Raw genomic sequence first — 23,665 nt, 5'->3', positions numbered from 1 at the left:
CTAGTGTATAAACTGAAGTATGCCTTTGTGCGATGGGATTGGGTTCTATGAAAGACTGTTATCCTTATGATTGCCACACATATCTCTAATTTGTAAATTCACAAGGTAGACCGGAAGCATTATTGCATGGCTTGTACATACACAGGTTACCTTAAACCCGCTTAACTCCTCCCGCATTTCCTTATCAACAATGTGGGACTACTGTTATTTCACCCATAGAGCCTCGGAGGTAGACTAAAAAACATACGTACGGTAGGCCATAAAGTCGTTAGTCACATAGCCTAGATGTCAATTTAGATCAGACCAGAACGGCTGCATTACAGATGCAGAGAACTGGTGGCTCGGTTAGTAAACGTCTCAGGATGAGGAAGAGGACCGGTGACAGTGATTCCGAGGAGCAGAAGACTGCCAGAAATAAAACTAGGGTGTCATCGAGTGCGCAGCGGAGGTTAGTTGGTAGGCTGCGCATCGCACTAGCACTGCGTAAAATGATCCTCTCGTCTAGCCGAGACTATAGTCTAGTCTAGTAAATAGGCCTATTATTGGCGAAACATGCGCTTCAATGCCAATGTAACGTCAGCTGACACAGCATGGACCAGTTGTCATTATAATGTTTATGCTTATTTATTTTATTTTTTCTTGCATTTGGGGAAGTGAAGATGCATTTTCTCTCACTATCTCTGTCTCAGACCTAGCTCCCGTTTGTTGTGGTGGGATCAAAAGTGGTCTCCTGGCTGTGTGTCATTAATGTTTCTGTGCCTTTCATGATGGGACTGTTCCCTCACATCATTAAACACCTGGTTTATTCTCACAGAGATGAGCGAGTGTAATCATGAGAATTATCCAAAATACTGGACAAATTAGGAATAACAAATCAGAGTAATTAGTATATATTCTCTCGTTGTTTTTAGTCAGGGTCCCATTCTTGGTCGACCATAGCCAGCCAGCCGACCTGTCTCTTAACCACACAGTGAACATGTACCTTACATCCGAGCAAGGGATCTCATTGGGCGTATGGTGAGTAGGCTAACATAAACCCTTTCTCCAGGTTACATTGTGAGTTACGGTTAATGTAGCCTACCTACCTTACATCTGAAGTACATTCACTGCCACTGGACAGTGTAGCTTTATAAAGACAGCATTGAACTTTATACATCAAAGTCAGTACATAGTCCCTTACAAGTGTTGTCACTGTACAATATCTTCAAGGCACACAGTCCCTGAAAGTCAGTGGAAGGAGGCCTTAGGGAAAGGACTTGGAATGGTACCAAGATTCTTTGGGAGCTGGAAATCTGATCATCATTTATCTCCATGGCAATGGAGGCACAAGGTAGCAAGAACAATGGATTGCTACACAATAATATTGCAAATGTTCTCACTTTGAATGTAAAAGTACACATTATTTCAAACAGGGCAGCAAGTCACCGTGTGTGAGTAAAAGTGACTGATGACTACAACAAAAATTACTTCAACATGGCATGATTGATAAACTGGTGATTGGCTTTTGTCCTTTGAGTGCAATGAATTACCATTTACATTTACGTCATTTAGCAGACGCTCTTATCCAGAGCGACTTACAAATTGGTGCATTCACCTTATAGCCAGTGGGATAACCACTTTACAATATGTATTTATTTATTTTTTGGGGGGGGGGTAAAGGGGGGTAGAATGATTACTTTATCCTATCCCAGGTATTCCTTACCATGTTTTGGCTTTGGACTACAGAGGTTGGTTAAACTTTAGTTCTACTAGACTGTTGAAACATGTTTGCTTTATTTACTTAATCTAAATAAATTCTAACAATCAATACACATATCCTTGACAACCTAACGTTAGCCTCATTTTGTGGTGTGTTATTTCACCTTGCTGTAAAGAGACTGATAACCAACTCCCAATTCCAAATACTGTAGTAAAGTTCACCTTACCCTCTGGGGTTGTTTTGCCTCTGACTGGCCTCTTGTGGTCATTTACAAATCGGTGTACAACTGCATCAAGTTTACCTCAGGCAGACAGACATGACATGACATGATAGGCCTATACATAGTCTGGTATGTTTGCATACTGTACAGCCATTGATATAAGAAACTCTGACAGGTTTTGGGGACTCCACCAGCGAGCCCACTGAAGTTGGTCTAACCACTGTACCAGTGGGTAAAAGCCCGCAGTGGGAGCAGTCTGGTGGTATTATGGGGACAATCCCTTGGCACTGGGTGAGTGACCAAACGTGTGACTTCAGTCTGTTGAGAAAAGCAATTGGAAATGATTATTTATGCCAATGCACAGTTGCACACAATTATGCTTTAACTCAAACTTTACACAGCTGTCTCTTAAATGAACAATGCTCAGCTTTCAATTAAAACAAATAACAGTTAAATCATATGACCACGATTCAAATCATGAAGAGTCTAACAGTCAAATAAAATACATGTCTCAGATGTAATGTAATTGAAGTGTAAGGCAAATTTCATAAAGGCAAAGGTAATCAAAACTAATATTGAGTCTGCATAAGCAGACACAATATTACCTTTGATTACCTTTATTACATTTACCTTGATTAACTTAAACTTTCCCTGTAATGCCTTTGTCTTACACTCCAGAGAGATGTGTATTTCATTCCACTGTAAGGTTTTTCATTATTTAAATCATGATTATGTTTAACTGCTATTTGTTTGATTTTAAAAGTAAGCATTGTTCATTCAAGAGACTGGACTATGTTTCAAGTTTGTTTTAACACTTACATGTTTCATTTGTTGCTTGTTCCCCTCATACACAATACAGTATTTGTGAGATTTAAGTTGTGAGTTTAAGTTATTAGAGGATCTGTCACTACCACTACTACTACTACTACTACTACTACTACTACTAAATGTACTAAACTGCATTGTGTCCTCAGTTTTATTGGAAGTTCCCAGGTTTTGAGTACTTTTTCCTGGACACAATGGCAGAAAACAATACAATCTTCCATAATAATGAAAAGTAAGTATTTTTGTTCAAATTAAAACAAAACATGTTGTTGTAAATTTGTTTTGGTTCCTGCAACTTTTCAGCGTACTTGTCATCCTTTATTTTGATATCATTATACAGGTTTGCTAAATGCATGCTCTTCAATCGAACGCTGCTGGCACCCGCCCACCCGACTAGAATCACCACTCTCGACGGGTCTGACCTAGAGTATGTGGACAACTACAAATACCTAGGTGTCTGGTTAGACTGTAAACTCTCCTTCCAGACTCACATTAAGAATCTCCAATCCAAAGTTAAATCTAGAATAGGCTTCCTATTTCGCAACAAAGCCTCCTTCACTCATGCTGCCAAACATGCCCTCGTAAAACTGACACCTCCTTTGGCCGCCATTCCTTCCAGTTCTCTGCTGCCAATGACTGGAACAAATTGCAAAAATCTCTGAAGCTGGAGACTCTTATCTCCCTCACTAACTTTAAGCATCAGTTGTCAGAGCACCTTACCGATCACTGCACATGTACACAGCCCATCTGAAATTAGCCCACCCAACTACCTCATCCCTATATTGTTACTTATTTTGCTATTTTGCACCCCAGTATCTCTATTTGCACATAATCTCTTGCACATCTAGCATTCCAGTGTTAATACTAATTGTAATTATTTTGCATTATAGCCTATTTATTGCCTTACCTCCATAACTTGCTACATTTGCACACACTGTATATATATTTTCTGTTGTATTTTATGACCTTATGTTTTTTTTACCCCATATGTAACTCTGTGTTGTTGTTTTTATCGCACTGCTTTGCTTTATTTTGGCCAGGTCGCAGTTGTAAATGAGAACTTGTTCTCAACTGGCTTACCTGGTTAAATAAAGGTGAAATAAAATAAATAAAAACAGTATGTATGGTGTTCTTTGGATGCAACTCAGCATTCTTTGTCCTTCAAACACGACGAGTTGAGTTTTTACCAAAAAGTTATATTTTGGTTTCATCTGACCATATGACATTCTCCCAATCCTCTTCTGGATCATCCAAATGCACTCTAGCAAACTTCAGACGGGCCTGGACATGTACTGGCTTAAGCAGGGGGACACGTCTGGCACTGCAGGATTTGAGTCCCTGGCGGCGTAGTGTGTTACTGATGGTAGGCTTTGTTACTTTGGTCCCAGCTCTCTGCAGGTCATTCACTAGGTCCCGCCGTATGGTTCTGGGATTTTTGCTCACCGCTCTTGTGATCATTTTGACCCCACGGGGTGAGATCTTGCGTGGAGCCCCAGATCGAGGGAGATTATCAGTGGTCTTGTATGTCTTCCATTTCCTAATAATTGCTCCCACAGTTGATTTCTTCAAACCAAGCTGCTTACCTATTGCAGATTCAGTCTTCCCAGCCTGGTGCAGGTCTACAATTTTGTTTCTGGTGTCCTTTGACAGCTCTTTGGTCTTGACCATAGTGGAGTTTGGAGTGTGACTGTTTGAGGTTGTGGACAGGTGTCTTTTATACTGATAACAAGTTCAAACAGGTGCCATTAATACAGGCAACGACTGGAGGACAGAGGAGCCTCTTAAAGAAGAAGTTACAGGTCTGTGAGAGCCAGAAATCTTGCTTGTTTGTAGGTGACCAAATACTTATTTTCCACCATAATTTGCAAATAAATTCATTAAAAATCCTACAATGTGATTTTCTGGATTTTTTTCTTCTCAGTTTGTCTGTCATAGTTGACGTGTATCTATGATGAAAATTACAGGCCTCTCTCATCTTTTTAAGTGGGAGAACTTGCACAATTGGTGAGAACGTGATGGTGGCAGGTCGGTGACGTGAAGGTGGCAGGTTGGTGTGGCAGATGCCAGATGATCGGGGTTGATCAGAGCACAGGAGCCAAGACCAAGGAGCCTCTTCTGTCTCTCTCTGCCTATCGCAAGGGGAAGGTCAGTGTAAAACAACCGCTGCAGTGTGTATGTGTGTGACAGAGAGAGAGATTGAGAGAGAGGGGGGAAGTTTTTGTTTAATTTCAGTGTGTGACAATATGTTCCAGGGTGTGTAGCGTTTTCAGATAGTCCCTATCCCATGACACACCATCTGACTTACTACTGGGTGGACTGCATTTCAATGAGCCTGCACTGAAATATACAATCAACACAATTTACTATAAAGAGTGTAATTTTATTAGATTCATTGGAGGATATTGCTTTAGAAAATAATATAATGTTTTTCTTGATTTGATTAGAAAAACACGTTTTATTATGATTTGCAGAATAGTTGTGAATAGACACACTTGCATATTCAGATGTTTGATTATAATCAACATTTCTCAACAACGCTGAATGATTGGTTGGCACTGCTCATTGTTGGCAGGGTGTTTGCTTGTTTTCTAGAACCACAAGCCCATCAATCGTGTACTCGAGGGACCTCCAGTTAAGGACATTCCCAGGGGTAAAATTTAAGTCGCTTGTGAAGCGCTGGATCTCACAAGGTGACAGAACATAATTCCACATGTGCACATCACTGAGGTGACCAATAAATGCTTGTCCTTTATCAAAATTTCCACCATAAGCATCCTGCTCCTGACCTAGGATTATGATGGGTTTTCCATTCAGCACATTCCCAGCAGAGTATCCCATCTTCCTTGCACTTGGCTTCCCATTTAACCAAACCTGACTAAGTCCGGTGACTGAGTCCCAGCTCCCACACAGAGACATCCACATGTTCTGCTCGCCTGGTAGCCCTGTGAATGTACTTGCCACATTTCTAACATTTAGATCCATGTCACCATTGGACTTTTTGAACAACAGAAAGTCATTGGGGCTTGTCGGAGTTGCCATGGAAAAGATGGAAAACGCCCTCTTGACATCTGTGAAATACCTTTAGGAAATTCATAATACACACATTAGCTAGGCCTTGGAATTACATTTTAGGGCTGAAAGTAACCAAATGCAAAAAAAAAAAACTATTATTACTCCCTTATTTACTAAGAATTACCACTCAAAAATAATTATTTTAAAGGTGTTTGACTGCTGCTCACACCATATTACTGTTGGCAATATGCATTGCACAGCTTTCTAATGCTAGATACAGACACATATGGAAGTATTGAATACTACATTGATTACCTGAGACATACTGTCACAGAAGAATAGTTTTCTACCGTTGGCATTAGCCTCACATGATCAGAGTTGGACTCCTTTGGAAATGTGAACATTTTACCTGAGAGGTCTAATGAGACAGAGAGAGGACATGGTAAATACCGGTAGCCTCTGTATGATGAACAAATTATTTAAAGTACAATACATGCTCTGATGTAAATTTATCTTGTAGGCCATTTAGATCTGAATAATTATCATATTCACCATGTGGAGACACTATTGTCAAGCACCAATACTTTTTGAGAGAATACTGTATACATTTTAATTAATGAATTTAATCATGAATTATTGCATGAATTACTGTTTATTATTTTCTAACCTAAAAATAGACTGATTGCTGTTTTCTCAAGATATTTAGGCTACCTTGGCACCTACTTTCTGTCTTGGAAAAAGGATACATTAATAAATAAAATACATTGTTAATATATCTATTGTAGCATGACAAACTTTAGGCTCTGGATTTAGGAATAAAATGGTCAGATATCTCACCTTGAGGCACAGCCCAGCACATTGTAAACAGGACATGCACAAGAAAGAGTCTCTCCATCTATGGAAAGAAAATGTCATCCAATTGAAATACAGTTTTCTTTTTTAAATAGAAAATTGCATTACATTTACACAAATACATTGAGTATACCAAACATTAGGAGTATACCAAACATGTTTTGTATAGTCAGTGTATGCACACATATACATTGCACATTATAGTGGTTATATTAATAATAATATGTTAATGTTATAATAATGTTATCATCTTAATGTTATGACAATGTTGCCTACCTTGCCGGTTTTGTAAAATAACTGATTCTCTTTTTGTTTAAATACTCATCATCAGTCATTGTGAAACAGGTTAGTTATGCAAGCGAGTCGCCTATAATGTAAAACGCCCCTGGCTGCCAGGAATTACATTTTGCAAGTTATGCACTCTCACACAGACAAAGGGTGATTTGAGTCAAAATGATGGTCAATATATTGTTTTCTGACCTGATGACCATTAGTCATGCGACAGTAGGGGTTGTGAAAGTGTTAACACAGCATTCTAATGTATCTGCAATTGTATGGTGGTATTTTTATGACTTTCTGTTCCTCTTTTCAATCAAATTCAACAAGTCAATTTCCCTTGACTTTAGGGTCAAAAACCTGATGAATCAAGTTTTTGACCAAATAATAAAGTAGAGAAGAGTAAAGTATTTATATTGTAGTGGATTCTATTATATTCTATATAAACACATACAAAACAACACATTAGCTAGGTTTCCATCCAGTTGATGACAGATTTTCATGCGAATATTCTAAAATCTATAAAAACAATATGCGCATTTTCAAATTGACTTGTTGCCGATAAAATGCTGTGCGCCCTTACAAAAATGAACCATGGTAGTACAATGGGAATAAAAGAACATGGTTTTGTACTAGCAGTATGTAGTGAAACATGAAAGCATGGTAGTTGTTTACAATGTATTATGATGGTCTGTGTCCCACCGTCTTTCGGGTAAAAACGTAGTAATTTATGGTACTTACATAATGCAACATTGACTACTCGCTCTGCAATGGCAAAGCGTAGGCTTAGTACCCTCTTAAACCCCTTTAGCTCAGTGAAAAAACACAACACACATGGCCTTGTGGTTTAGTGTACCCTCTTAAACCTTGGGACCTGGATAGGGTATGGTGAGAAGAATGAAGTGGGTCTGAAACATTAAAGATTTAAAATAGTTAGTTTATCTGGTGCTTCTCTCTTCAATACGTGTTCAGTTGGCCCTCTCTCATTCAACTGACTTGGCTACTCTTATACAATTCTAAATAGCCAACATACTAAAATAACTATTTGTAAAAAGGTATTAATTGTCATCTTATTGCATAGATACATTTTCATCATGTACATCTCAACATATCCCTAAAAACAGCAAGTTACAATGTTTCTCTTTGGGTGTGTTCCTAAATTCTATCTGGAGTGCCAGAGTGCACTCAGAGTGCGCTTTGGGCGTTAGTAAATTCAGAGCTTTGTCAGATTGTCCATTCGTAAAGAACGTTCAGAGCGCACACTGGATGCTCTGGCCGAGGAGTAGGGTTGATCCGAGCGTTCTGACCTCACAACAGCAATCAAGCACCCAAGCTAAATGGGTAACGTTGGCTAGCTTCCTAGCTACATCCAGACACAAATGAGAGAAAATCTCACTCTGACCATTTTACTCACCCTAGCAGAGCTGGTTAGGGTGTTTTCATGTTATCCAGAGCGTTGGTGACTGTAACTGTGCTGCTGGCAACAATTGAATTACGCTTTTTTGCCTACGTTTACTGACACCGGCCATATTCAACGGGTGTTGAGCGTTAGTAAATTCAGGTCTCTCCAGAGATGTTTGATTGGATTCAATTCCGGGCACTGGCTGGGCCACTCAAGGACATTCAGAGACTTGTCCTGAAGCCACTCCTGCATTGTCTTGGCTGTGTCCTTAGGGTCGTTGTCCTGTTGGAAGGTAGAACCTTCGCCCCAGTCTGAGGTCCTGAGCACTCTGGAGCAGGTTTTCATCAAGGATCTCTTTTTACTTTGCTCCGTTCATCTTTCACTCGATCCTGACTAGTCTCCCAGTCCCTGCCGCTGAAAAACATCCCCACAGCATGATGTTGCCACCAACATACTTCACCGTAGGGATGGTGCCAGTCTTCCTTCAGACGTGACGCTTGGCATTCAGGCCAAAGAGTTCAATCTTGGTTTCATCAGACCAGAGAATCTTGTTTATCATGGTCTGAGAGTCCTTTAGGTGCCTTTTGGCAAACTCCAAGCGGGCTGTCATGTGCCTTTTACTGAGGAGTGGCTTCCATCTGGCAACTCTACCATAAAGGCCTGATTGGTGGAGTGCTGCAGAGATGGTTGTCCTTCTGGAAGGTTCTCCCATCTCCACAGAGGAACTCTGGAGCTCTGTCAGAGTGACCATCAGGTTATTGGTCACCTCCCTGACCAAGGCCCTTCTTCCCCGATTGCTCAGTTTGGCTGGGTGGCCAGCTCTGTGAAGCATCTTGGTGGTTCCAAACTTCTTCCATTTAAGAATGATGGAGGCCACTGTGTTCTTGGGGACCTTCAATGCTGCCTACATTTTTTGGTACCCTTCCCCAGATCTGTGCCTCGACACAATCCTGTCTCGGAGCTCTACGGGCAATTCCTTCGACCTCATGGCTTGGGTTTTGCTCTGACATGCACTGTCAACTGTGGGACCTTATATAGACAGGTGTGTGCCTTTCCAAATCATGTCCAATCAATTGAATTTACCACAGGTGGACTCCAATCAAGTTGTAGATACATCTCAAGAATGTTTTCACTTTGTCATTATGGGGTATTGTGTGTAGATTGATTAGGAAAATGTTTTATTTAATCAATTTTAGAATAAGGCTGTAAGGTAACAAAATGTGGAAAAAGGGAAGGGGTCTGAATACTTTCTGAATGCACTGTAAGTGAAATACCATAGTAGTACCATGGTATTAATGAAAGTACCATAGTAGTACCGTGGTACATTTTTGTAAGGACGTGATGACGTAGTGCACATAAAAATACATTTTGCGGTTAAATTCCCATGTACCTGAATAAAAAAGACAAGTTCAATTGGTTTGCATCACATTTTAAACTCTAGCCAACAGCGAGCATATGTGCTACATCTGCGCGCTGTTGACTAGAGCACACATATAGCCTACAAAATGAGATTATTATGGACAAAAGAGAAAGATTATTTTTATTTGTCAAACAGCAGCCAAGCATCAATGATCATGTCACCAGAAAAATGCAGCGTTCAAAACAACTGGGAAATCTCAGACTTCCGACTTCAGTGTGTTCAAGACAACTGGGAAGTTGCAAAAAAACGAGTTCTGACTGGGAAAAATATTTTTTTACGGTCACCCAACTCGGAATTCCAAGTCGGAAACTCTGGCATCTTTCTAGGGCTCTGACTTTCCGACCTGAAGATCACTGACATCGTGATTTGACCTTGTTTTTTTTCCAGAGTTCCCAGTTGTTTTGAACACAGCATTAGATCCTTGATATTTATTGGAAAGGAGCATCACCTTGCACTTCCTAACTTATTTCATCTGTAGCCTAATAAACTGCATGCTTTCCCGACGAATCATCGCATGACTTCAAGTTTACTTAGATATCATAGTTATTATATCAATATTTGCGGATAAAAGCATTTTTTATCCGACGTATTTTACTAGCATAAAAAGGTTGGATGGAAACCTGGTTATGGTAGTAGTAAATCATAGACATAGACCTAAACCCAACATTATACACTGAGTGTAGAAAACATTAGCAACACCTTCCCAGTTAAGCAAAACAAAATATATATATATATATTATTTAGCTTTTTTTGCCTGTTTTGCATGTTATTTTGGCATTAATACGTGTCACACATCAGTTTGAAAACATTGTAAAAAATATATAAAAATCATTGAGTTAATAAAGCCGCATACAAACATGGTCTCTTTTTTGCTTTCTTGAGTAAGGCAGCTCCAAAATGCAGGTGTTTCAGCCTAGCTCAGTGCTTTCTGTGGTGGTGGGGCAGCCAGCGGAAAATACAGAGCGTAGGGGTTGGTAATGTTCTCTAGTTGCGCCGTGATTGGCTCAGTGTTCTGTCACTCATGGGGATACTACGTCATCGCAAAATCTACGGGTAGAGCTCGAAAATTCAAGCCCCTTGGGTGCTGCTATAGAGTTACATTAGAAGTGCCCATCCAAGAAGGCTCAAGGTCATTGGCCACAGATACAATTATGTCAAATCACATGATATCTACACTAGCTTTGATTGGACTGAACATGTCAACATCATACTTTCAAAATCTTAGCTAGCAAGCTAGCAGTCATCATCATGAATTCAATCCTTTACATATGAAGATAAATTATAGATAAAACGTATCAGTGCTCATCGGCCATTGGACATAAACATTACACAACAAGTTGGAAATCGCAAATTCAACAATGAGTGGTTTGGAAGGAATGAGTGGCTAACTGCAAGTTTTGCAAAGCAATCACTAGCCTGCTATTCAGTGGAGAGGGTGTGTGGTCCAAGTCTGGGTTTAAGGGTCTCTTTTCCAAGCTTAAAAGGATAAACATTCACTCGCAAAACACACCATGGGCCAGAAAAGGTTGAATACATTGGCCATGCTGTCAATCCAGCATGACTTCTGCCGCATTCAAAACAACTGGAAACTCGGAACTGGGAAATCTCAGACTTCAGTGAGTTCAAAACAACTGGGAAATACGTTTTGAATGGTCATTACTTTGTAGAACCACCTTTTGCAGCAATTACAGCTGCAAGTCTCTTGGGGTAGGTCTCTATAAGCTTGGCACGTCTAGCCACAGGGATTTTTGCCCATTCTTCAAGGCAAAACTGCTCCAACTCCTTCAAGTTGCATGGGTTCCGCTGGTGGGCTTTGACTAGGCCATTCCAAGACATTTAAATGTTTCCCCTTAAATCACTCGAGTGTTGCTTTAGCAGTATGCTTAGGGTCATTGTCCTGCTGGAAGGTGAACCTCCGTACCAGTCTCAAATCTCTAGAAGTTTGAAACAGGTATCCCTCAAGAATTTCCCTGTATTTAGCGCCATCCATCATTCCTTCAATTCTGACCAGTTTCCCAGTCCCTGCCAATGAAAAACATCCCCACAGCATGATGCTGTCACCACCACGTTCTCGGGGTGATGAGAGGTGTTGGGTTTGCACCAGACATAGCGTTTTCCTTGTTGGCCAAAAAGCTCAATTTTAATCTCATCTGACCAGAGTACCTTCTTCCATATGTTTGGGGAGTCTCCCACATTGCTTTTGGTGAACACCAAACGTGTTTGCTTCTTTTTTTCTTTAAGCAATGGCTTTTTTCTGGCCATTCTTCCGTAAAGCCCAGCTCTGTGGTGTGTATGGCTTAAAGTGGTCCTATGGGCAGATACTCCAATCTCCGCTGTAGAGCTTTGCAGCTCCTTCAGGGTTATCTTTGGTCTCTTTGTTGCCTCTCTGATTAATGCCCTCCTTGCCTGGTCCGTGAGTTTTGGTGGGCGGCCCTCTTTTGGCAGGTTTGTTTTAGTGCCATATTCTTTCAAAAAAATTTATAATGGATTTAATGGTGCTCCAAGGGATATTTTTTTATGACCCAACCCTGATCTGTACTTCTCCACAACTTTGTCCCTGACCTGTTTGGAGAGCTTCTTGGTCTTCATGGTGCCGCTTGCTTGGTGGTGCCCCTTGCTTAGTGGTGTTGCAGACTCTGGGGCCTTTCAGAACAGGTGTATATATACTGAGATCATTTGACAGATCATGTGACACTTAGATTGCGCACCATTTAAATTACAGGTTGTAATGCAACAAAATAGGAAAAACGCCAAGGGGAATGAATACTTTTGCAAGGCACTGTATGTGTATTTATGACATTGTTGTTGATTGTGTGTGATTGACTGTGCCTACAAAAAGACGCCATTTCTATTTCTCTCTATAGTAGTGATGTATTAACTAGGCTCTATGTCCCTGTCCTGTGTGTTTATGAGCCAGTGATGATTCGCTCACCCCCTACTGACCAGGAGATGAGCCAAGCCGCCCCGCCTCGCTACCTCCGAGACCTCTTGAGGGTAAGATACAGTATATAGGTCTCTTCATGGGTGGGATATCTCTTTATTTTACTGACTTGTTGAATGATTGATTGATTCATCCTTCCATCTCTCCCCAGCCTACCTCTCCTCTGAAGACCCAGTGAGGGTGGCGCTCAATCAGAGAGCTGTTGAGGGACTGGTTAGGAAGAACACTACTACAGCCAGTGAGGTGAGAGGTCACATGGTTTAGATGTTAGATATTTGTCACCATAGCGGTTCATCTCATAAGCAAAAGGGAATATGTTCCATCATCTATGTTAATTTACATTAGTTCAAATTGTCCACCGATATTCATGTAATTTCTCGCCCCTTTTGGCTGTAAGAAAGTGTATTTCCCCTCAGGCACACACATTTGTTCTTTGTTTTTATGAAAGTAATTTGTGTAGAATGTACATTTCCCCACATCTCTTTACATTGCCTATGCATATATTTGGTGGCCTGATTGCATCCAGACTATATCAAATTTCCGAACACAATGCCAGTCCTGGCAGATCTGAACCTATTGCGAGCACAATGTGACTTTTGTGCAGCTTGGAGTGATCGGATGACAGAAGTCGCATTTAAGTGCCGGGTGTAACCGAGGCCATAGATACTACATATCCATTACTTTGAGTGTTTTATATACACTGAACAAAAATATAAACGCAACATGTAAGGTTCCATGTTTCATGAGCTGAAATAAAAGATCCCAGAAATTTTACATACGCACGAAAATCGTATTTCTCTAAAATGTTCTGCACAAATTTGTTTACATCCCTGTTAGTGAGCATTTCTCCTTTGCCAAGATAATCCATCCCCCTGACAGGTACGGCATCAAAAAGCTGATTAAACAGCATGGTCATTACACAGGTGCACCTTGTGCTGGGGCCAATAAAAGGCCACTCTAAAATGTGCAGTTTTGTCACACAACGCCACAGATATCTCAAGTTTTGAGGGAGCGTGCAATTGAAATGCTGACTGCAGAAATGTCCACCAGAGCTGTTGCCAGAGAATTGAATGTTCATTTCTCTACCAACGTTGTTTTAGAGAATTTGGCAGTGCGTCTAACCGGCCTTAAAACCGCATACCACGTGTATGGCGTTGTGTGCGCGAGCGGTTTGCTGATGTCAACGTTGTGAACAGAGTGCCCCACGGTGGCGGTGGTGTTATGGTATAGGCAGGTATAAGCTACGGACAATTAACACATTTACATTTTATCGATGGCAATTTGAATGCACAGAGATACCGTGACGAGATCCTGAGGCCCATTGTCGTACCATTCATCCGCCGCCATCACCTCATGTTTCAGCATGATAATGTACTGCCCCATGTCGCAAGGATCTGTACACAATTCCTTAATATCTCAGTTCTTCCATGGCCTGCATACTCACCAGACATGTCACCCATTGAGCCTGTTTGGGATGCTCTGAATCAATGTGTACGACAGCTACTTACTGGTTTTCTGATCCACGCCCCTACCTTTTTTTAATGGTATTTGTGACCAACAGATGCATATCTGTATTCCCAGTCATGTAAAACCCATGGATTAGGGCATAATTGACTGATTTCAATTGACTGATTTCCTTATATGGTCTGTAACTCAGTAAAATCTTTGAAATGTTGCGTTTATATTTTTGTTCAGTATAATATAACTAAATGTTTCTTTCTGTGTTGCAGGCGCAGTCAAGAAATGGAACGGCAAGGCCACAGAATATGACATACGCAGAGCTGTGGGAGACCACCTCAAGCATGTCCCTAGTAGAGAAGGGGGTAGTGTTTACCCAGTGGTGTAAAGTACTTAAGTAGTACTTTAAAGCATTTTTACTTAAGTAGTTTTTTGCGGTATCTGTACTTTACTATTAATATTTTTGACAACTTTTACTTTTACTTCACTACATCCCTAAATGTAATTTTTACTCCATTCATTTTCCCTGACATCCAAAAGTACTAGTTACATTTTGAATGCTTAGCAGGACAGGAAAATGGTCCAATTCATGCACTTATCAAGAGAACATCCCTGGCCATCTCTACTGTCTTGAAACTTAAGTACATTTTAGCAATTACATTAACTTTTGTTACTTAAGTATATTTAAAACCAAAAACTTTTAGACTTTTACTCAAGTAGTATTTTACCAGATGACTTTCACTTTAACTTGGGTCATTTTCTATTAAGGTATCTTTACTTTTACTCAAGTATGACAATTGGGTACTTTTTCCACCACTGTGTTTACCACGCCTTCAGCAGGTTTGAAAAGTCGGATTGATCTGTTGAAAGGTGATACTAAACTTACACTGACTGTACAAAACAATAAGCACACCTTCCTAATATTGAGTTGCCCCCCCCTTTTGCCTTCAGAACAGCCTCAATTCGTCGGGGCATGGACTCTACAAGGTGTCGAAAGTGTTTCACAGGGATGCTTCCCACAGTTGTGTCAAGTTGGCTGGATGTCCTTTGGGTGGTGGACCATTGTTGATGCACTCAGGAAACTGTTGTGTGAAAAACCCAGCAGCATTGCTGTTCTTGACACACTCAAACCGGTGCGCCTGGCACCTACTACCATACCACGTTCAAAAGGCACTTAAATATTTTGTCTTGCGCATTCAACCTCTGAATGGCACATACCCAATCCATGTCTCAAGGATTGAAAATCCTTCTTTAACCTGTCTCCTCCCCTTCATCTACACTGATTGAAGTGGATTTAACAAGTGACATCAATAAGGGATCATAGCTTTCACCTGGATTCACCTAGTCAGTCTGTCATGGAACGAGCAGGTGTTCCTAATGTTTTGTACACTCAGTGCATGCCATTGTACATTGAAGCACAGTGGATCTCAACGCTGCATTGCTGTGGTCATAAAACATGAAAACTTCCAACACTTCCAACATGTTACAACATCAAATTCCTTATTCATAAAGGCCTACACTGTAGGTAGACTACTGAATTGTATATGTGCCATGTGAAAAGAACCCTCTAACACAAGTATCATATGTCCCCATCTAGTGTATAAACTGAAGTATGCCTTTGTGCGATGGGATTGGGTTCTATGAAAGACTGTTATCCTTATGATTGCCACACATATTTCTAATTTGTAAATTCACAAGGTAGACCGGAAGCATTATTGCATGGCTTGTACATACACAGGTTACCTTAAACCCGCTTAACTCCTCCCGCATTTCCTTATCAACAATGTGGGACTACTGTTATTTCACCCATAGAGCCTCGGAGGTAGACTAAAAAACATACGTACGGTAGGCCATAAAGTCGTTAGTCACATAGCCTAGATGTCAATTTAAATCAGACCAGAACGGCTGCATTACAGATGCAGAGAACTGGTGGCTCGGTTAGTAAACGTCCCAGGATGAGGAAGAGGACCGGTGACAGTGATTCCGAGGAGCAGAAGACTGCCGGAAATAAAACTAGGGTGTCAGAGTGCGCAGCGGAGGTTAGTTGGTAGGCTGCGCATCGCACTAGCACTGCGTAAAATGAGCCTCTCGTCTAGCCTAGACTATAGTCTAGTCTAGTAAATAGGCCTATTATTGGCGAAACATGCGCTTCAATGCCAATGTAACGTCAGCTGACACAGCATGGACCAGTTGTCATTGTAATGTTTATGCTTTTTTTTTTTTTTTTCTTGCATTTGGGGAAGTGATGATGCATTTTCTCTCACTATCTCTGTCTCAGACCTAGCTCCCGTTTGTTGTGGTGGGATCAAAAGTGGTCTCCTGGCTGTGTGTCATTAATGTTTCTGTGCCTTTCATGATGGGACTGTTCCCTGACATCATTAAACACCTGGTTTATTCTCACAGAGGTGAGCGAGTGTAATCATGAGAATTATCCAAAATACTGGACAAATTTAGGAATAACAAATCAGAGTAATTAGTATATATTCTCTCCTTGTTTTTAGTCAGGGTCCCATTCTTGGTCGACCATAGCCAGCCAGCCGACCTGTCTCTTAACCACACAGTGAACATGTACCTTACATCCGAGCAAGGGATCTCATTGGGCGTATGGTGAGTAGGCTAACATAAACCCTTTCTCCAGGTTACATTGTGAGTTACGGTTAATGTAGCCTACCTACCTTACATCTGAAGTACATTCACTGCCACTGGACAGTGTAGCTTTATAAAGACAGCATTGAACTTTATACATCAAAGTCAGTACATAGTCCCTTACAAGTGTTGTCACTGTACAATATCTTCAAGGCACACAGTCCCTGAAAGTCAGTGGAAGGAGGCCTTAGGGAAAGGACTTGGAATGGTACCAAGATTCTTTGGGAGCTGGAAATCTGATCATCATTTATCTCCATGGCAATGGAGGCACAAGGTAGCAAGAACAATGGATTGCTACACAATAATATTGCAAATGTTCTCACTTTGAATGTAAAAGTACACATTATTTCAAACAGGGCAGCAAGTCACCGTGTGTGAGTAATAAATGTAAGTGACTGATGACTACAACAAAAATTACTTCAACATGGCATGATTGATAAACTGGTGATTGGCCTTTGTCCTTTGAGTGCAATGAATTACCATTTACATTTACGTCATTTAGCAGACGCTCTTATCCAGAGCGACTTACAAATTGGTGCATTCACCTTATAGCCAGTGGGATAACCACTTTACAATATGTATGTATTTATATATATATATTTTTTTGGGGGTGGGTTAGGGGGGTAGAATGATTACTTTATCCTATCCCAGGTATTCCCTTACCATGTTTTGGCTTTGGACTACAGAGGTTGGTTAAACTTTCAGTTCTACTAGACTGTTGAAACATGTTTGCTTTATTTACTTAATCTAAATAAATTCTAACAATCAATACACATATCCTTGACAACCTAACGTTAGCCTCATTTTGTGGTGTGTTACTTCACCTTGCTGTAAAGAGACTGATAACCAACTCCCAATTCCAAATACTGTAGTAAAGTTCACCTTACCCTCTGGGGTTGTTTTGCCTCTGACTGGCCTCTTGTGGTCATTTACAAATCGGTGTACAACTGCATCAAGTTTACCTCAGGCAGACAGACATGACATGACATGATAGGCCTATACATAGTCTGGTATGTTTGCATACTGTACAGCCATTGATATAAGAAACTCTGACAGGTTTTGGGGACTCACCAGCGAGCCCACTGAAGTTGGTCTAACCACTGCCCCTCTACCAGTGGGTAAAAGCCCGCAGTGGGAGCAGTCTGGTGGTATTATGGGGACAATCCCTTGGCACTGGGTGAGTGACCAAACGTGTGACTTCAGTCTGTTGAGAAAAGCAATTGGAAATGATTATTTATGCCAATGCACAGTTGCACACAATTATGCTTTAACTCAAACTTTACACAGCTGTCTCTTAAATGAACAATGCTCAGCTTTCAATTAAAACAAATAACAGTTAAATCATATGACCACGATTCAAATCATGAAGAGTCTAACAGTCAAATAAAATACATGTCTCAGATGTAATGTAATTGAAGTGTAAGGCAAATTTCATAAAGGCAAAGGTAATCAAAACTAATATTGCGTCTGCATAAGCAGACACAATATTACCTTTGATTACCTTTATTACATTTACCTTGATTAACTTAAACTTTCCCTGTAATGCCTTTGTCTTACACTCCAGAGAGATGTGTATTTCATTCCACTGTAAGGTTTTTCATTATTTAAATCATGATTATGTTTAACTGCTATTTGTTTGATTTTAAAAGTAAGCATTGTTCATTCAAGAGACTGGACTATGTTTCAAGTTTGATTTAACACTTACATGTTTCATTTGTTGCTTGTTCCCCTCATACACAGTACAGTATTTGTGAGATTTAAGTTGTGAGTTTAAGTTATTAGAGGATCTGTCACTACCACTACTACTACTACTACTACTACTACTACTACTACTACTAAATGTACTAAACTGCATTGTGTCCTCAGTTTTATTGGAAGTTCCCAGGTTTTGAGTACTTTTTCCTGGACACAATGGCAGAAAACAATACAATCTTCCCTAATAATGAAAAGTAAGTATTTTTGTTCAAATTAAAACAAAATATGTTGTTGTAAATTTGTTTTGGTTCCTGCAACTTTTCAGCGTACTTGTCATCCTTTATTTTGATATCATAATACAGGTTTGCAATATGCGGTAACAAATCGACTGTCAACCACCGCATTCTTATTGGCAGACTAAATAGCCTTGGTTTCTCAAATGACTGCCTCGCCTGGTTCACCAACTACTTCTCAGATAGAGTTCAGTGTGTCAAATCGGAGGGCCTGTTGTCTGGACCTATGGCAGTCTCTATGGGGGTGCCACAGGGTTCAATTCTTGGGCCGACTCTTTTCTCCGTGTATATCAATGATGTCGCTCTTGCTGCTGGTGACTCTCAGATCCACCATTTTGTATACATCTGGCCCTTCATTGGACACTGTGTTAACAAACCTCCAAACGAGCTTCAATGCCATACAACACTCCTTCAGTAGCCTCCAACTGCTCTTAAACACTAGTAAAACTAAATGCATGCTCTTCAATCGAACGCTGCTGGCACCCGCCCACCCGACTAGAATCACCACTCTCGACGGGTCTGACCTAGAGTATGTGGACAACTACAAATACCTAGGTGTCTGGTTAGACTGTAAACTCTCCTTCCAGACTCACATTAAGAATCTCCAATCCAAAGTAAAATCTAGAATCGGCTTCCTATTTCGCAACAAAGCCTCCTTCACTCATGCTGCCAAACATGCCCTCGTAACACTGACTATCCTACCGATCCTTGACTTCGGCGATGTCATTTACAAAATAGCCTCCAACACTCTACTCAGCAAATTGGATGTAGTCTATCACAGTGCCATCCGTTTTGTCTCCAAAGCCCCATACACTACCCACCACTGTGACATGTACGCTCTTGTTGGCTGGTCCTCACTACATGTTCGTCGTCAAACCCACTGGCTCCAGGCCATCTATAAATCACTGCTAGGCAAATCCCCGCCTTATCTTAGCTCATTGGTCACCATAGCAGCACCCACCCGTAGTCTGCGCTTCAGCAGGTATATCTCACTGGTCATTCCCAAAGCCAACACCTCCTTTGGCCGCCATTCCTTCCAGTTCTCTGCTGCCAATGACTGGAACGAATTGCAAAAATCTCTGAAGCTGGAGACTCTTATCTCCCTCACTAACTTTAAGCATCAGTTGTCAGAGCACCTTACCGATCACTGCACCTGTACACAGCCCATCTGAAATTAGCCCACCCAACTACCTCATCCCTATATTGTTATTTATTTTGCTCTTTTGCACCCCAGTATCTCTATTTGCACATAATCTCTTGCACATCTATCATTCCAGTGTTAATACTAATTGTAATTATTTTGCACTATAGCCTCTTTATTGCCTTACCTCCATAACTTGCTACATTTGCACACGCTGTATATATATTTTCTGTTGTATTTTTTGACTTTATGTTTTTTACCCCATATGTAACTCTGTGTTGTTGTTTTTATCGCACTGCTATGCTTTATCTTGGCCAGGTCGCAGTTGTAAATGAGAACTTGTTCTCAAATGGCTTACCTGGTTAAATAAAGGTGAAATAAAAAAATAAAAAAAATAACTGCTACACCCACTGCAACTAAATGTGTTTCAGAATTGTTCTGAGAGTTTGAGGTTGACTGTTCATGAAAGTGATGTTTAACCATGTCTCTACAGCTTGAAGAGGATGAGGAGTCCTCTTCTGATACTTCATGCAGAGGATGACCACATAGTGCACATCCACATAGCTCAGCAGGTGTGGCTGATACTTTTACTGTAACTAACAATTATTTCTCTATTGTCATCTGTCCATTGTATCACAGGCAACATTTGTGATATTATCTGTATGGTTTGAATGACTATAGCAAGAACGGTTCCTGGAAACATGATATTTACAGATAAGGAAGTTTCCACCTCTAATCCTTTGTTGTGTTCCTATCAAGCTGTATGAAATTGCACAGAGCGCTCAAAACTCAGAGAATCGAGTAAAGATGATACCGCTCGCCAGATCCCATGGGTACCTTCACAATGGATTGTACAAAAACCTTCACCTGCCAAACATCATCGGGTGAGGAAATCCTGTCAACTCTTCAATTGCAATTTCTATTTGGGAAAAAAGGCAATTCCGATTCTATATCAATGTTTTATTCTAACTATAAACGTACACCTTTTTTCATCCATATCGTTACAGGGAATTTGTACATTCATTGCCCCCCTAATTCGGTGACCTATGCGGAAGAGCCTTTGGACATCAATAGGCCCTTTTCACGATGACGTCATCTAACTTCCGCCTTTCCGCGTAGCAGGTTAACTTCACTTCCGTTCGCCCGTAACCTGAGACTTCTCTTCTGAGGTACGTTTAAGTTAAATTAGTAAAGTTAAGAGTAATAATGTTTACGTATATGCAATGGTTTGTAACTTGCTAACGTTATTGTTAATTCATAATTGTTCACTGCCTTAGTTACTTAAAAAGTGGGCTAACGTTAGCTAACAACAACTTAGTACCAGATACCGATAACGTTAAAAGGTAGCGTTACATTGCTGCCTGGCTGTAATGTAACAAGTTTACTTAGCTAGCTATCTAACCCTTTGTTAGGCAGTTAGTTTATTCATGAATGTATAGTAACTCACCTATTCAAATACTGTTGTGCATGATAGCTAGATAAATATTGATTCCTGGTCAAAGCTGAATGTTAATTTAGCTGTTTCTTTTCTCCGGTGTCTGTATCGCAACAGTATCCCATCCAACACCGAAGCATGGCACAATCTTCGAGAAGATGCTATTGCAGTGTACCATTTTGTTCAAACAACAAACAGAAATTCCCGTATCTTCCCGTAAAAATCTCCTCAGCTCAGCAGGGAGGACACTCTTAAGACCCAGGCCATCGCCCGGCTGAGGATTTTAGTCGAGAGGGCCATACGGAGGGTGAAGGAGTACCATATCTGGGATGGGCTTGTTCCTCTTTCCACAGTGGGTTCAGTGAATCAGCTGTGGGCCATCTGCTGCCTCATGTCGAACTATCAGGGACCTCTTGACATTAAAGGAGACAAACCAGTCTGATGTTTTTGTCAACTGGAAGTTGTATATTTCCTGAGTAAGCTAGATGGGCTGTAAATAGAAGTACTTTTATATTACTGTATTGTATGTACAAAAAAATGTAAATATGAATTAACTTTGTTGGTAATTTAATTGATCTAATGTTATACTGTATGTTTTTGTTAAGGGTAATAACTTTTTCATAGCTATTAATGAACCTAATGTGATATATTGTAAAAATATCCAACTATTAACCATGTTATGTGCTTATGTGTCATGGCACTGATGGAACTATTATAATATATGTTTGCAAGCAACTGCTTCCAATCCTTTTTGATTTTGGTAAGAGCATTTACAACATCGCAATCCTTTTCAAAATTTGTATTTCAATACATAGATATACAGTATATAACACAATTAAGTTCATTTGCAGTTAAAGAAAAACATGTCGACATTTACATCACAATCCTTTTCAAAATGTGTGTTTCAGTACATAGGAGATATACAGTATATGACAAGTTAATTTGCAGTTAAAGAAAAAAATGTCAAAGGTTCACCTTCCACATTTACCTTAACACTATTTACACATAAAATTCTGCCTTATGTTTTATAACTTAAGAAGACATCCATGTAGATGTTATAATAGAAATGATCAAGCTTCTGTCGCATTGAGTGGATAATCTCCTCATCCCTAAAGATTCTCTCAACTGTGAAGTCAGTGCGGGTATCTGTAATGAAGTCACACCACTGAAGTCCGCTTAAGGCGAGTTGGCCTTGAACCTGATAGTAGTATTTGTGGCTCTTCTTAAGGCAGGCCTTTAACTGTGATCAGGTGTTTTAACTTGGGTAACATTTTCAACATCGCAACTCTTAACCTCAGCAAGACCAAATGGTGGTGCTTCTGTTGGGCAGAAGACTTTAGCATCCGGCTGGCTGCAAGGTGAGGTGAATCAGGGTGGATGATGACCCCCGCATTGTTTCAGAGAGACATCACAAAAATCAGAATATTGCCTCAGTATCTCAGGTTCCAGATCCAACCCTCTTCTCATAGCAGCTGTCTGAGGAGTTCCTCTCAGAATGCGGGTTGCCAAAGCCTTGGCAGACAACTCCCCCACGAACATGGCATATTTCACGGAATCTGCTGGCTGTCAGTCGGGGTTTGCGTACCTGGCTCCACAGCTGGCATTCTGACTGCATTCTTGTTTCTGCTTCAATAGCAGCAGACATCTCCTCTGACACAATCAGGCTGTCCAAATGACATTGTTGTATGTAGTTGGGCTCAAAATCAATGGGAAATTTAAAGTTGTAACCTTCAATAGGCAACTGAGGAAACTCACTGGCACCAGGGTGTTTAATAATATCTCTACTTAATTCTAGAGGGCACTGGTAAGAAAGCACAGACCCAAATGGCACAGGGCCAAATTTAGAGTCCACCAAATTAAGGCCCCTCAAGCCCGTGCAGCAATTTGCAAATCCCTGGTTGTGGATCGGATGTCTTTCAGTTTCTCAGCACTGGCCATGACGTGAGGATCCGGAATAGGCCCTGGCATGAAAGTGAGATATGTCAAGTTTAGATTTCATTAAATGCCACCTTATCTTTTCACTAAAAAGACAACCACACTCATCCAGTCTCATACATGCTTCTAATACAAATAAAAAATATCCACTGAAAGTCTATATAAAAAGTAACAAATAATAATCACTTTTATGTTTGTATTATTTTAGAAATGCACTAAAGTCTTTGTGCTCTAGTACAGGCGGGGGCTCATTCAGACTCACCATCATAGGCTCGGTACAGTGTGCACTTCACACCAGCTCTGACACTTGTTTTTTCTTAGCCGCTGGTTTACACACCGCCATATCATTGGTGGCCTCTGGTACAATTCCCTGTGATATAATAATGATGAACAATACATTGTCAAAAGTCAATAC

General features: G+C 40.5%; 1 protein-coding gene and 2 long non-coding RNA genes across 3 annotated transcripts; 2 read left to right on the top strand and 1 right to left on the bottom strand.

Annotated features, from left to right (window-relative positions):
* Positions 1–5,103: 5,103 nt before the first annotated feature.
* Positions 5,104–7,009, bottom strand: LOC121568995 (serum amyloid P-component). The gene is made up of 4 exons (XM_041879568.2): positions 6,885–7,009; positions 6,594–6,651; positions 6,072–6,174; positions 5,104–5,823 (listed from the first exon to the last, which is right to left on the bottom strand). Exons 2-4 carry the CDS (start codon positions 6,649–6,651, stop codon positions 5,304–5,306), a joined length of 681 nt encoding a protein of 226 aa, XP_041735502.1. The 5' UTR covers positions 6,885–7,009; the 3' UTR covers positions 5,104–5,303.
* Positions 7,010–12,622: 5,613 nt separating this feature from the next.
* Positions 12,623–14,529, top strand: LOC121582656. The gene is made up of 3 exons (XR_006003388.2): positions 12,623–12,700; positions 12,799–12,890; positions 14,378–14,529. It is a non-coding gene; the product is annotated as an uncharacterized LOC121582656 (long non-coding RNA).
* A 3,343-nt stretch (positions 14,530–17,872) lies between these two features.
* Positions 17,873–20,452, top strand: LOC121582651. The gene is made up of 3 exons (XR_006003387.2): positions 17,873–17,928; positions 18,618–18,700; positions 20,374–20,452. It is a non-coding gene; the product is annotated as an uncharacterized LOC121582651 (long non-coding RNA).
* Positions 20,453–23,665: the final 3,213 nt, after the last annotated feature.

Source organism: Coregonus clupeaformis, chromosome 1 (assembly GCF_020615455.1).
Source record: "Coregonus clupeaformis isolate EN_2021a chromosome 1, ASM2061545v1, whole genome shotgun sequence".
Lineage (NCBI taxonomy): Eukaryota > Metazoa > Chordata > Actinopteri > Salmoniformes > Salmonidae > Coregonus > Coregonus clupeaformis.
The sequence above is the reverse complement of the archived record's forward strand: the minus strand, read 5'-3'. Positions and strand labels throughout refer to the sequence as shown.